We start from the raw sequence: 13,444 nt of genomic DNA on the forward strand, positions 1-13,444 counted from the left end.
CCAAGCCAAAAGCTCTACTTCCAACAGCCCTGTTTCTCCCCTTAGAGGACAGTGACAACTTTCTTCATAGCTTGTCCTTCCAAGGACTGCTAATATCTCCCCTCTCATGCTGATGCTTTCTGGATAAAGTAGATGTGAATGGGCTATATACTGTACATCCATCAGTCGTCTATCTTAGTCTGGCTCTTATATTTCCTATGTCATTCACAATTTCTTCAAGGGGAAATAGGGGAATAACCACACAATGCTTATGAAGAACTCCATGGGAAACAGCTGTCTTTTATTGGGGCCTCGAGTCTGTGGCAGTCACTGGACTTAGAGCTTTTCATGGTATGCTCATGGTATCTTAAGAACGTCCTTCATGGCAGTATCCTCATCCTACAGATGAGTCCACAGACGTCTGGGGACCGTAAAGACCACCATGAGGTCACATATCCCAGACAGCAAAGGCAAATGTGGACAATACACCTCTGCTCTGCTATTCAATCTTGCAGATGATGGCACACATGCCATGGGCTTTGAGACTAGCACGTACTCAGTGAACAGGACTGGGAAACTGGTATGTCTTTTATGACCCTTCTCCATTTCTGCCAAGAAAAGGTGAACTTATCAGTCCACTATGTATATTCTTTTTCAAAAACTTGACACTGAGATAATTTTAAATTCATAGTCAAGTTGCAAAGACAGTACAGGGCGTTTCCTAAGCCTTTTACCAAACCTCCTCTCCTGTTCGTGCCGTAAACAACCAGGGACATTTATCAGGACGAAGAAGCTAGCATTGGTACAACACCACGAGCTAAATGTTAGGGGAGTCACTGGGATTCGCCGCACTTCCCACTACTGTCCTGTCTCTCTTCTAGGACCCAGTTTGAAATCCCACATTAATTATATTCCATTGCCTCATCCTTCACGATCTCCCCCAGCCAGGGACAGGTCCCCACAAACAGCGCTCTCGCTACCTCACAGCACAATGCTGCAGCTGTCTAGCTGAGACTTCGGAGGCACACTGGCCAGTTGCTTTGCAGATGCCTCTCGGTGGAGCAGTGTGAGGTTTCCTCCTGACGAGGTGTAGAAACTTTGCTGTTGGTATTTCAGCGAGAGTGCATCAGAAGGGCGTGCCTTAGCATATTACATTGAAGGGGGCATGATGCTGTGAGGCCTGGTTGGTTACCAGTGATGTCAACTTGGACATGTGGTTATGGTGTTGCTATAGGTGAGTGAACCCCCCACAAAAAAATATACAGACACATATATTCCAGGTACCTATGAAGATGTACACACAAGCTCTAAACCCACTGTCTGTGAAATGTGGCCTTATTGGGATCTAGGATCTTCGTAAATAAATCAAGATGAGGTCAGACTAGTCAGAGTCCAATCACAGATGTCCTTATATGAAGGGAAGATTTAGACAGAGACACAGAGATATAGACACATAATGACAGAGAGGTGAACACACAAGCCAGAGAAAAGCAGAAGAAGCAGGGAAGCAGTCTTGGGAAGGCTCAGGGGATACCTTGCTATCAGTTATTTTGTCTCCAGAACAGAGACACAATACATGGGTGCTTAAGCCTTATGGGTCTTTGTCACAGGAGCTAGGAAAGTAGCGTGGCGTCCGTGGATTTCCCTATGGTGAAAGTGCCACCGGCACGTTTATAATTAACGCGTTTGTTGGAGAGAGTATTTGTTTAACCTAGTAAGTGCAAAGTGGGCTTCACTGAAACCTGCAGTATCATTTCTCAGGGAGTGTCTCCCAGCTGCAAAAGGAAAGCCAAGGTGGGCCCTGACAGAGTCCCAGTGTTAGCTGTGGCTGGACGGGAGGGGGCAGGAGAGGGGATGAGCATGCAAGGCAGGATGACAAGAGGCATGGGCAGGACGCGCAGGTTGCAAAAAGGAGACCTTGGAACGGTTTAAACAACAGAGGAGAGGGGCTCGAGGGCAATTAGAGAAGGTTCTTGGAGCTGGCGAGTCTCCCTTACTTTGTTGAAAACAAAAAGACAATAATGAAATAATTGTTCGTCATTCCAAAATTTCCACTATTATTCTTTATCCTGCTCTCTTTCCCTTGGCACACAGTTAATTAGACGGGTGTCGTCTGTTATCAGAAGATGAAAGGCAAATAACAAAACCCAAATTCCAGAGGAAACCTGGCTTCATTGGCTAAACAAGTGACACGGGTTTCAGAATGATTGATTGGTTTTGAACCCACAAGATGGCAACCGGTCTTCAAACTCAGCTCAGAACTCTAACTTTCCTTTACAGATGTTGATCCATGATTTCAACAGGGATTCTGGGCTTTCTCAAGCATCCCAACAGAGCCAGGAAGGATCACCTATAGCTTTGGACTAGCTGATCTCCACAGAGAGGAGACCACACCCTTGTTTGTTCTTGCCAGCTGTGAGTCTGGCTGCCTGCCCTGCACTGGGCACACAGGGAAACTGCATTTCCCCTTTAAGGAATGGCTCGATTCTTTCTTTCGTGTTGGGTATTAGGAGGAAAACACCCCAATTTCCTTCTTACAAAGAAAAACAAAACACTGAAAAGCTAGGATTTGTTTGTTTTTGTTTTTGCTAATGAGGGGAACAAGGAGAGCCAGGAGAAATAATATCCCAGGAGCACACTGGATCAGGTCAGGTTCATACCACACTGCGGTCAGGCTGCCACATAGCTGGGCCAAGGTGCTGAAGAGTCTTCCCACCTTTGATTGCAGAAACATTCAAAGGTAGATGACAGGCCAGGTGTGGTGGCGCACACCTTTAATCCCAGCGCTCACTAGGCAGAGGCAGGTATGATCTCTGAGTTCGAGACCAACCTGGTCTAAAGAGTGAGTTCCAGGACAGCCAGGGCTACATAGAGAAACCCTGTCTCAAAACAAGTAGATGACAGGGAAGTTATAGCAGAACCATTGATTAAGGGTCATAAAACTGGACCTATAGGGGCTTAAGGTACATAATGGTGGCAGAGTATGCCTTCAACATGCATGAGCTCCTGGATTCAATACCCATCACACACACACAAAAGATAGACAGAAAGAAAAAGAAATTAAAAAAAAACAAAAATGAAACCGCTAAAACACAGCCCCTCCCCCACTGTGAGCATGCTAAGGCTGAAGAAAGGTCATTCATCTTCTATGCATCCTGCTTCCTGCAGCACAAAGCCTCCCAAACCCATCTGCAGCTATGGGCTAGCACTGGCCTGGGAGGCAGCTGCTTTTGGAGAGACTTGGTTAGCGAGTAGACATCAAGACAGCTGGCTCAACTCAGAGAGTCCCATCCAAACAGCTTCCCAACCAGTGCAAGAGAACAAACAGAAACAAAACAGTACGGAAAGAAAAGAACACATTTGCTAGGAGAACTTCTGTGGTCTTTGGCTTCCTTCAAGTCCAAACGACACTGGCAAAGTATCTACAGCCCTCTGGTGTTTGAATAAACTCCGTGGCAAAAGGCAGGAGAAGTGGTGGCTGGAGAAAGTGAGGAGGGAGCCATTCTCATTCCGTGTACCCCGGAGAAGCACCTCGTTTCTAACAAACACCGACGGGAAATGTCCAGCATGATGGTTTGTTTCTGAAGGAAGACTCTGAACGAAGATTATTATTTTGTCTTTCTTTTTTGAAGCTAAAGAATGAACCCAGGGTCTTGCGCTTGCTAGGCAAGCACTCTACCACTGAGCTAAGTCCCCAGCCCCTATTATTATTATTATTATTATTATTATTATTATTATTATTATTATAAAGAGATTCACTATGCAGCTCAATCTGGTCTCAAACAAGGGTCCTTCTCTTACCTCAGCGTCTGTCCTAACACTACACCATGCTACATGCGCCCCCTTGCCCAGATGAAATGCCTCAATTCTCATTTTCATTGAAGTTTCGGCCCCATTTTGGAAAAGTGTAATGTCCTTCTTGTCTGCCACAAGGACATTCTTTTTTTTTTTTTTTTTTTTTTTTTCTGAATGAAGGTTTATGGGCTTGGGGGTTAGGGGATGTTAAAAAAGAAAGAACTTTGGAAAATAACTCCGTAAAATATGGGCCTGTCACAGAGCTGGAGCAGGCAGCAGCACAGGTCACTCACACAGCCTCTCAGGAGTGCCAGGAAAATAAAACAGCAGCAGTGTTTCAGACTGCGGCACTGGCCAAGGCCCGCACTCCTCAATTACTTTCAAAGTTATTCATTTTAGTCAACACAAGAAGGGTAAGTCAACATTTGTCCTGGCAGCAAGCCCACATTTGTTATTTTATTAGTCTGCTACTGGCTAAACTGGCCCGAGATTAAACACATCCAATAAATAGCCCTAAAATATTGAAGTTTAGCAGAAAACCACAGTAGCGTTCTCTTACACAGGATGTTACTATTACTTAACTCTAGGCAGAAGGAGAAACACACACCCACACCCTGTAAGTTCCTTTCAGCTAGTGCCAGCCCCTATAGCCTGAAGCTCTTCTTGGTCATGCCCAGACTTGGTTCTACAGACCTTCAGAGAAAGAGGAATCCAAATAGTTAGGTCTCTCAGCAGTCCCCAGCTACACATCTGCCTTCCCAACTTCAAGCAGAACTTTTTACTCTGCTGAGGCAGACAGGGCCCAGAATCTTAGAACTGTGTCACACTTTAGGAATCCGACAAAACAGGAGGCCTGCCGGCGAGGCTGTGTCCCTGAGCTGTGAACCACGGGAAGGTCAACCTGGCAACAAAGATGCAGTGCATTTGGGGCACGAATGCTACAGAAGTGATGTGTCCAGCGCGCTATTCCCATCCCAGGTCTGAGAAACGGGGTTTGGTCCTGGCTCCATGAAACCAACAGGGCACCTAGGAGATAGCAAGGGCAGCCTGATCACTGCCACTGAGTCTTGAGGAAGGCCGCTGTGGCTTTGGAGTTCCTTAGTTACTTCCTACTGACTTCTTGGAACTTGTGGGTGGGATTTAGTTCTGTTCTTGTTTATCCCTGCTGAAGGGACATCCTGGCTCCCATTCCCACCCCTCTGGGCTGGGTAGGAGAAAAAGCTGCACTGAGGCTTCCATCCTTGCTTCAGAGTTGAGGAAGCTGGTGTGTACAAATCTCAGGACTACTGTGAGGATGTTTTGTGAGCTCCCTCAGAGTTTAGGAATGACTCAAAAGCCTCTGTCGAACATAACACAGTTCCTATCACTTTCACCAAAGAATCCATCAATTCTTTGCAAAGTATCCATGGATAAATATGAACCAAACTTTCTGGCCAGAGACCAGTATTTTCTAACCTTGAGCCTATCACGTAACCTCCTCTGGCTTGGTTTGCTAGCTAGACGTGCAATGCCCTCTTAGGGCTGTGAATGTGTACTTTGGTGTGAGCCCCCAGATAAAACCAGAGTTCTAGCCTAGCCCAAAGCCCAAGAAGCAGCGTGCTTTCTCCTCCAGCCTGTTCTCCAGCCCACGGCCATCTCCAAAGCTTTCCACTGTCATACCACTGACATGTTCCGGCCACATATTTTTCATTCCACATTCCTGCCTTCTCCTTCTTGTGGCTTTATTATCTGTTCAGTAAAACTCTGGTTGGACAGAGGAAAACTGGGAGTGGCTTGGCAGGAATCAAGGCTATGCTGGAGGACACAGAAACAGTGGTGAAATTCCGTGATAGCAGCCTGAGGAGGGGGAGGGAGTCAGTACCTGGGTCCTGAGGTCTGCACGGGACAGGCCCCGCCAGCACCCTGCTGAATTATGTGCTGCGGGAGCTTGGGTGCAGCCTTGGCAGACCCCAGTACTTTCTGGAAGTAGGCAACTATAGGTACTCCAGGCATTTAATCCATCAGATATACGAAGCAGAAGCAGAACTTTCCTCATGCAAGCACAGTGTCTCTTGCTTCAGGAAAGGAAAGACTGCCAAGCCCCACATGTGTCCTCTCTAGCCACTTGTCACCTTCTGGAGCTCGGCATTATCTTAGCTTCCCAGAAAATGAAATAGAAGTACAGAAATGAAAAGAGGCGCACAGATCTTGGTCTCAATGTCCCAAAGGATAGGACAGATTGTTCTAGCTGAATCTGGGATGCTGACGTACATCTCAAGCTGGCTGATCATCTCAGACTGTCAGGTCTGCTGTCTGATTGAAGATAAGGCAGGGACCACATTTGCCTGCTAAGTAAAACCTGCACGGTTGTCTGGCTGAGAGTTCCAGACTGCAGGAGAGAACAGATGCACGTCTTTGCTGTCCATTTGTTCCTTAGCTTTGACTGAGGTCAGGTCTTTTGAGCAAGGAAGCCTTTCGGGGATGTGACTCCAGAAAGAAACACAAAGCACTCGTGATGCTTTCTGGCATGTACCAGCTGTCCCCAGTCACCCAGCACCACTCCATCCCTTCAGATGCCTGGCCCATGAGTGTCTTCAGCAGCACCTTCCCATACTTACGACCAGGAAACATAGAATATTTTAGAACATTCGCCTCTCAAGTGAGAACAGAATAAACCCAAATCTGATTATTCTAAATTGAAAATGCCACCAAACAACTATATAAGGATCAGTGAATTGGAAATAATTTTTTTTTAAAATTTAAACTTTCATATTTGAGGTGACATTTTGCCACACACTGAGCAACAACATTTGGAAAAAAAAAAGGCAGAGGGTATGCTGCTCAGGAAACTTGAGGGCGGTGATCTACAATAGAGTTCTATGGTCCTCCTGTCAGCCCACGCACCCTCTAGTAAGTACGTAAATAGTTTCAAAATGTTATTCCTTAGGATGGGTGTGCACGCTCACACGGAACACAATATTGTTGGCCTGGCCACATATTTTCATTCTGCGGCCTATTTTGAAAGACAAGAGTTTGGATTTTTTTAATGCTCACTGACAATGGATTTTTCCAAAAGCGCACTGCAAACACTGGTTCTCTCCGTTCTACATTTGCAACCTTGAAACACAATGATTGCGTGTTATTTTTAACTCCCAGAATTTAAGACTGTATCGTCATCTACAGTCTATTCAAATTCATACGTGACAAAGAAAAGGAGCTTTGGAGATGCAGCTCCCACTACGTCAAGTTCAGCTCATTTCTTTTTTTAAAGATTTATTTATTTATTATGTATACAATGTACTTCCTGCATGTGTCCCTGCAGGTCCGAAGTTGGCACCAGATCTTATTACAGGTGATTGTGAGCCACCATGTGGTTGCTGGGAATTGAACTCAGGGCCTCTGGAAGAACAATCAGTGCTCTCAACCACTCAGCCATCTCTCCAGCCCCAGTTCAGCTCATTTCAACGATAAAAGATAATCAGGAAAACGAAGGATAATGGCAGGTGACTTATAAATACAGAAGCCAAATCACAGACTTTTGGTGAAACAACATGTTGGCTTAGCCTTGGAGTCAGAAGTAAGGGGTACCAGTAAGTTTCTAGACAAAGCAGTTTTGCTGACTATGGTTTGTATTTCTGGGGTAAAGGACTCCTGGAGCAGAGAGAGAAAGTAAAAGACAGGTGGATGGAGTAGAGGCTCTTCTGGACCGGCTCCTTCTTCCTTCTGCCTCTACACTTAGGTATCTGGGCCTGCAAAGCCTTAGAGAACTGTTGCTAAGGCTTCTCTCTGCCTGACCCTAGCACCCTCCCATCTATTTCACAACACTCCAGGACCCGATTGGAGAGAAGAGGAAGCAGCTGTCCAGAGAAAGGAAACCACTTGCTCCAAGAAGTCTTACCCAGGGATTAATTGGCAGAGCTGAAATTCGAATTCTAGCCTACCTGATCTGAAAGCCTTTCCTGCCACCCCCCACACCGATTTCCCAGGGCACACAACTTCCTCGTTTAACAACATCATGGCACGTACAGGGCCATATCCTGCAAGTGCTTTCTATCCATAATGCCTTGAGTCAGTGTTACTAAGTTTCCCACTTCACAGAACAAGCAAATAAGACTCGAATGGGTTCAGAACTGGCCCAGGGACTCCCAGTCAATACAGAGCCCAAGGCCACACACTGTCAGCAAGGTCTGAGTTCTGCTAGCTTCCTAAGCCGTGGGAACCAGGATGGGAAATCTGACTTCACAGTCAGAAGAGAGATAGAGTCTGTGGCAGGGAGTGGAAAGAGGAGAAACTGAGCCGGCTATGGTCTTGCCCTATCACTCTGGGACCAGCATCAGCATGAAAGACAGATGTGAGGTGCTCTGCCCATGTGCCTCTAAGCACATGTGACCCTCTAAGTACACATCTGGAGTAGATGGCATCTAGCAACAGTGGTCTCACTTGACCACTTTCCAGTACATGGCATTCACCGGCTTCCAAGCTCCTCCCCGAGTGCCCCCATCACAGATTGGTGGTCATTATCTGTATGCTAGTTTGCTAATGATTTGGTCAAATTCAGACAGACGTTCTTTGAGAAAAGAAAGCAGGACTTTTGGTTTCTCAACATGGGGGAAACGAGAGACACACTCCGGTCTCAGTACTTGCTCACTGACAACCAAAGAACACTGGAGGCCATATTTTAGTTATTGAATTCTTTATCAATCTAGTCATCACACTATGGAATTTCCCCTACCCTTCTAACAAAGGACCTATTTATAATTAAAGTACCCCGCTTCAGTAAGTCATGCAGAACTCAAAGCAATCAAGCTCACCCTCATCTGCCTGCCTTTGTCTGTGGTCAGTGCTGGCTGAGTCCTGGATGATCCATGCCAGGGGGAGCTGCTGCAATGACCAGGTGCCTCTCTACTCAGACGCACACGCCACCTCCTGTTTAAAAGCTATTTCAGGAACTATAAAACCACACCAGATTTCTTTCCTTCTCTCTCTTTCTTCCCCCCTCTCTCTTTCATTCTTTTGGGTGGTTTTTTTTTTTTTTTTTTTTTTTTTCAAGACAGTGTCTCACTTTATAGCTCTGATTGTCCTGGAATTCACTATATAGACCAGACTGGTCTCAAACTCACAGAGAAACCCGTGCCTCTGCCTCCTGAGTCCTGGGATTAAAGACATGTACTACTATACCTGGCTCACACCAGATAGTTTTATCCTACCTATAAGAAAGGAATGTGAAACTTGTAGTGTGCCTGGGACAGCTTTTAAAACAAACAAACAAACAAACAAATCAATGCCATTTGGACTCCTGGGAAACCAACTTGGTTTTGCCTACAAAGGAAAGAGTAACTTCCTTTCATAGAATAACCACATCAGCTTCTACTCGTAGACAGACACTCAAAACAGAAGCTGTTGTGGCTACTAACGACCTGACGTCTGTAGATGACACTTTATATTTCTTTTGGAAATCCTGCTTTACAGGTAAAGAAAGCAAGATATAGGAGGACGGAGTCCAGTCTCTTCAACTCACAAGAGGTCCAGAGCTGGAATCAAGAACTCAGTTCAGAGCCAGGTGGTGGTGGTGCACACATTTAATCCCAGCACTTGGGAGGCAGAGGCAGGTGAATCTCTGTGAGTTTGAGGTCAGCCTGGGCTTTGGCATTCCAGGACAGACTGAGCTACTTAGAGAAACCCTGTCTCAAAAACAAACAAACAAACAGAATCATGTACAACCTGAGTTCAGATCTCCATCAACCATGTAAAAAGTTGTTTGTGGCAGCATGTGCCTGTAACCCTAGCACAGGGGAAGATGGGTCCAGGAAATAGAGTTGGGTGTGTGTGTTCCCAGAGGTAGACATTAGGAATTTTAGGGAGGCAGGCACAGGCACAGGCACAGGCACAGGCACAGGCACAGGCACAGGCACAGGCACACACACACACACCTACGTTAGGCTCTTGTTAAATACCTCCCCCTGCCTGAAGCTTCTAAGCTGATGATAATACTTTCAAGCGACAGAGGTGTTAAAGACATGCTAAGTCCAAATCAGAAACTCGGGAAGAGAACTGGACATTAAGAGTGACTTGAATTACTCTGAATCTTATTTCTGCATCATTTGAGCTATCACAAATGGCACGAAACTCAACTTTTGGGAAACGATTGAAGGCCTATGAAAATAAACTGAGACTACAGGCTACTGATGGCCCACCATCACCCATACCCAGGTTGTGTGAAATCTAAAATTAAGAATTCAATAGGGGATGATAACTCAGCAGGGGAGCACGTGCTTAGCAAAGGGAAGTCCGTGGCACAGCACTCAGGGGTTGGGGGTGAGAGACCTCTCCACCAGTTCTATCTTAGTTCTCTTTTCTGTATTTACCTAGGGTTGTTATAACACCTTTGAGAAGGGAGCTTGTACTGTCCATGAGTTCAGGCCAGGAATGGCTAGAAGGAACCCTCAGCCCTTCTGGTCATCAGGCCCAGCTTTATCTGTTTCCATTACTTAATTTACTCTCCTTTCTGTGGCTTCTTCCTTCAGAAATACTTCAACTTTCTAGATCAGGCAACTGGTGGCAATTATATATATTATAAGGTCCTGACTTAGCTTCTCAGTTCTAATTAACTCAAGCAGGCTGCCAACATCTAATACCATCTATGAACGGGTACCTTTGGGAAATGCTGCATTTCTCTTTGCTATTTATATCATGTCTTCTGTAGCTATTCCATCTAGACAACTCAGAAGGCATCAGGTCAACACATGTCACCTCCATGTGCAGAAGTTTGTGCCCATCCATTTTTTGTGGGCTTGCTTTCCACCCTAGCAGTGATCTCCTGGCAAATACAAAGTAAGGCCTTGTTTTCAGTGAGGGATTCTGAAGCACAGGCCAGGGCAAAGGTCACCAGTTCACTGACCCGAGCATGACATCACTTAGTGCAGAGTTCTAGCCAATCTTAACAGAGTTCATCTGTAACCCTTTCCAAACAGTTCTGCTTACAAGCCACTCCACTAAGCAATATAACTAGTAGCATGTTACTAGTAGCATGTACACGAGTAGCATGTTCAGTCAACATGTTGGCAAGCCACGTAGTCAAGACTAGGAAAAGAAGGAGCCACCATTTTGCTTGCCTTGGTTGAGAAAAAAAATAGTCCTTGCCTTACCCATTGCTGTACTGTGAATATGAAATGTCTCCCGGACATGTGTTGAGAGCTTGTTCCCTAGCTGCTAGCACTATTTTGAGAAGTACCAACAAAGTTTAGGAGGTGAGAGGCCAGATGGAAGGAGCAGGTCACTGGGAGCATGCCTTGAAGGTTACACCTGGTCTCTGGTCCCTTGGTTTCTCTCTGCTTCCCATCTACGAAGAGGCGAGCAGCCTCTGCCACATGATCCTGCAGCCACGATCCAGGATGATGGACTGAAATCTCCGACACTGTGAGCTCAAACAAGACCCCCCCCCCCCAACCCCTGCAGTTGTCTTTACCTCTTCTGTCATGGTGCTGACAAGCTGACCCACATTCTCACCTTCCTCGGCTGAGCCAAAGGAGATAGCACAGGTGAAATGTCAGCATCGGATGACAACATTATGAGATTAGGGAGCAAGATGGAAGAGGGGTGCTTTGACTGCAACATCCCTTCCCCCATACTTCTCTACTTCCATTTATGCATTGGTTTAAATCAGATTCCACTGTACTTATCATTATTTTTCTTCCTGAGTTTTTTCAAGAGACGCTAAGGCATATTTCTGTTTTAGGCGGTGATGGTTACAGATGATGCCCCTGACCAATGGGACATGGGAATCATCTTGTGGTTCTTTTGCCTATTGTTAGTAAGTACGAAAGGATGCTAGACTGGAATCTAGCAGCTCACTTCCACCTCTGACTTTACCATTTCCATCTGTACGCTCCTGGGAAATCATTGGTGTTCACTTCCCCTTTGTATACTCATTTTAAAAACAAAGATAATTATACTCAGGTGAGCCAAAGGATATAAAGGTGTTCTAAAATTTATAAAACGCACACACAAAAGAATGGGCACCATTGCAAGTGTCATTATGAACAACTTCGGACACACATTTCCCCCTAAGAGCAAGAACATCAAGTCCAAAGATTTGAATCAAACCTCTTTCATCTTTGTATGTGTGTGCATGTCTCTGCGTGTACATGGGCACTTGTGTTCCTGTATGTGTGGAAACAAGAGAACAACCCTGGGTGTCATTCTTCAGGCACTGTCTGGACAGGGTCTCCCACTGCCTAGAACTCATCAAGTGGGCTAGGCTGGGGGTCCACGAAGTCCAGGGATTGGCCTCTTTCTGCCTCTCTAGTGCTGAGGTTACAAGGGCAAACACAAGCCCTCTGTCTTTTAGTATGTACAAAAAAGAGCAGTTAGACAATATCCATAGCACTGTGTCTTGTTGTGTCTACGAAATAGCTATAATATTATTTGGGTAAGAATTAGACGTTCTTATTTTTGCAATTTATATTAAGGTGATAATTTAAAATAATCTTACCCCTAAGTTCTTTGTATATGAGCTGACTTCTGCCTTTTGTCTATTTGTCAATATACAATTTTATATCTGGAATAATAATAAATATAGATTATTAAATGATGGAGATACTAATATTTGCCCTGTTGTTATTTCTAAAATATTTTCAAGGTATTGTTTTACTTCTCCTTTCTAAGGAAGCACATTACATAAAAAGAAACTTTTGGTTTTGTATCATAACATAGCGTAATCATAGTATTTCCAGGTTGAACAATGCTCATGATTTCTGGGCACAATGAGGATGTCCAGATGAATAAGTAAAAACAAGGAGACAGAATGGACACAGCTGGGTGGATTGTGAGCAAGGATGTGAAGTGAGGGAGGTCAGGGGAGGGACAGTAGTTTTCAAATTTACGATATATGAGAAAGTACACCATAGACTAACAGCTCTGGAAAGCAATGCTACAATTGATTAAGAACTGATTTTCAGGACTGGAGAGATGGCTCAGTGGTTAAGAGCACTGGTTGTTCTTCCAGAGGACCCAGGTTCAATTCCCAGCATTCACGTGGCAGCTGTCTTTAACTTCAGTTTCAGGGGACCCAACATCTTAACACATAGATACATGCAGGTAAAACACCAATACACTTGTAATTTAAAAATGAACAAAGACAGAAGATGGCCTCAGACGCTGTGAGTTCTCTGTCCCTGGAAGCACTAAGCAGGGATCGAATGCATCCAGCAGCTGGATGTGAACTGGGCACCTGTTCTCAACAGACCAGGGTACTCAGATGCAGTGACCGGGGTCACTTCCTTAGCTGCTTCTATTTGTTTCTTAAATCCTTGGAAGCAGAGCATGTTTTGCTAACTCCTTTTCTCCTCAATGTAAGAGGCAGGAAAGGAAAAAAAAAAAAGTCCAATGAATTTACCGTTAAGCTTTCTGGTTCAGTTCCAATTACTTGAAGTTTACAAATAAGCAAGGCTGCCTTCTTGAAAAAGAACACAATGGCCCAAGCTAAGAACCACATCCAAGTCTTTCTAGACTTAAAGGGGCCCACTCCTTCCCTACCAGTTGAAGGTTCACAAGCTGATCCTAATTAACTTCTGACAGCTTCTTCTAAGCTAACAGCTCTTGTCTACTAAAACTAGAGAACAGAAAACAAGGTGGGGGAAGGAGGCACCAGAAACCCGTGGTCTCTACTGACACAAGAGTAAACGGTGATGTG

At 45.1% G+C, this 13,444-nt stretch overlaps 1 protein-coding gene across 4 annotated transcripts in view; it reads right to left on the minus strand.

Moving 5' to 3' along the window:
- Arhgef3 (Rho guanine nucleotide exchange factor 3) overlaps window positions 1-13,444 on the minus strand; it is a 280,755-nt gene that overhangs the window by 47,095 nt on the left and 220,216 nt on the right. The window contains exon 1 of one of the 4 annotated variants that reach the window (XM_050158209.1): window positions 4,468-4,539. The exons of the other annotated variants lie outside the window; for them this stretch is intronic. Coding sequence (XP_050014166.1) covers window positions 4,468-4,524 — 57 coding nt within the window. The 5' untranslated portion in view covers window positions 4,525-4,539. Of the gene's footprint in view, window positions 1-4,467; window positions 4,540-13,444 lie in introns of those variants that run through there. 4 annotated transcript variants of the gene reach the window in all.

Source organism: Alexandromys fortis, unplaced genomic scaffold (genome assembly GCF_014885135.2).
Source record: "Alexandromys fortis isolate MF-2015 unplaced genomic scaffold, M_Fortis_MF-2015_v1.1 scaffold_106, whole genome shotgun sequence".
NCBI classification, from domain to species: Eukaryota; Metazoa; Chordata; class Mammalia; order Rodentia; family Cricetidae; genus Alexandromys; species Alexandromys fortis.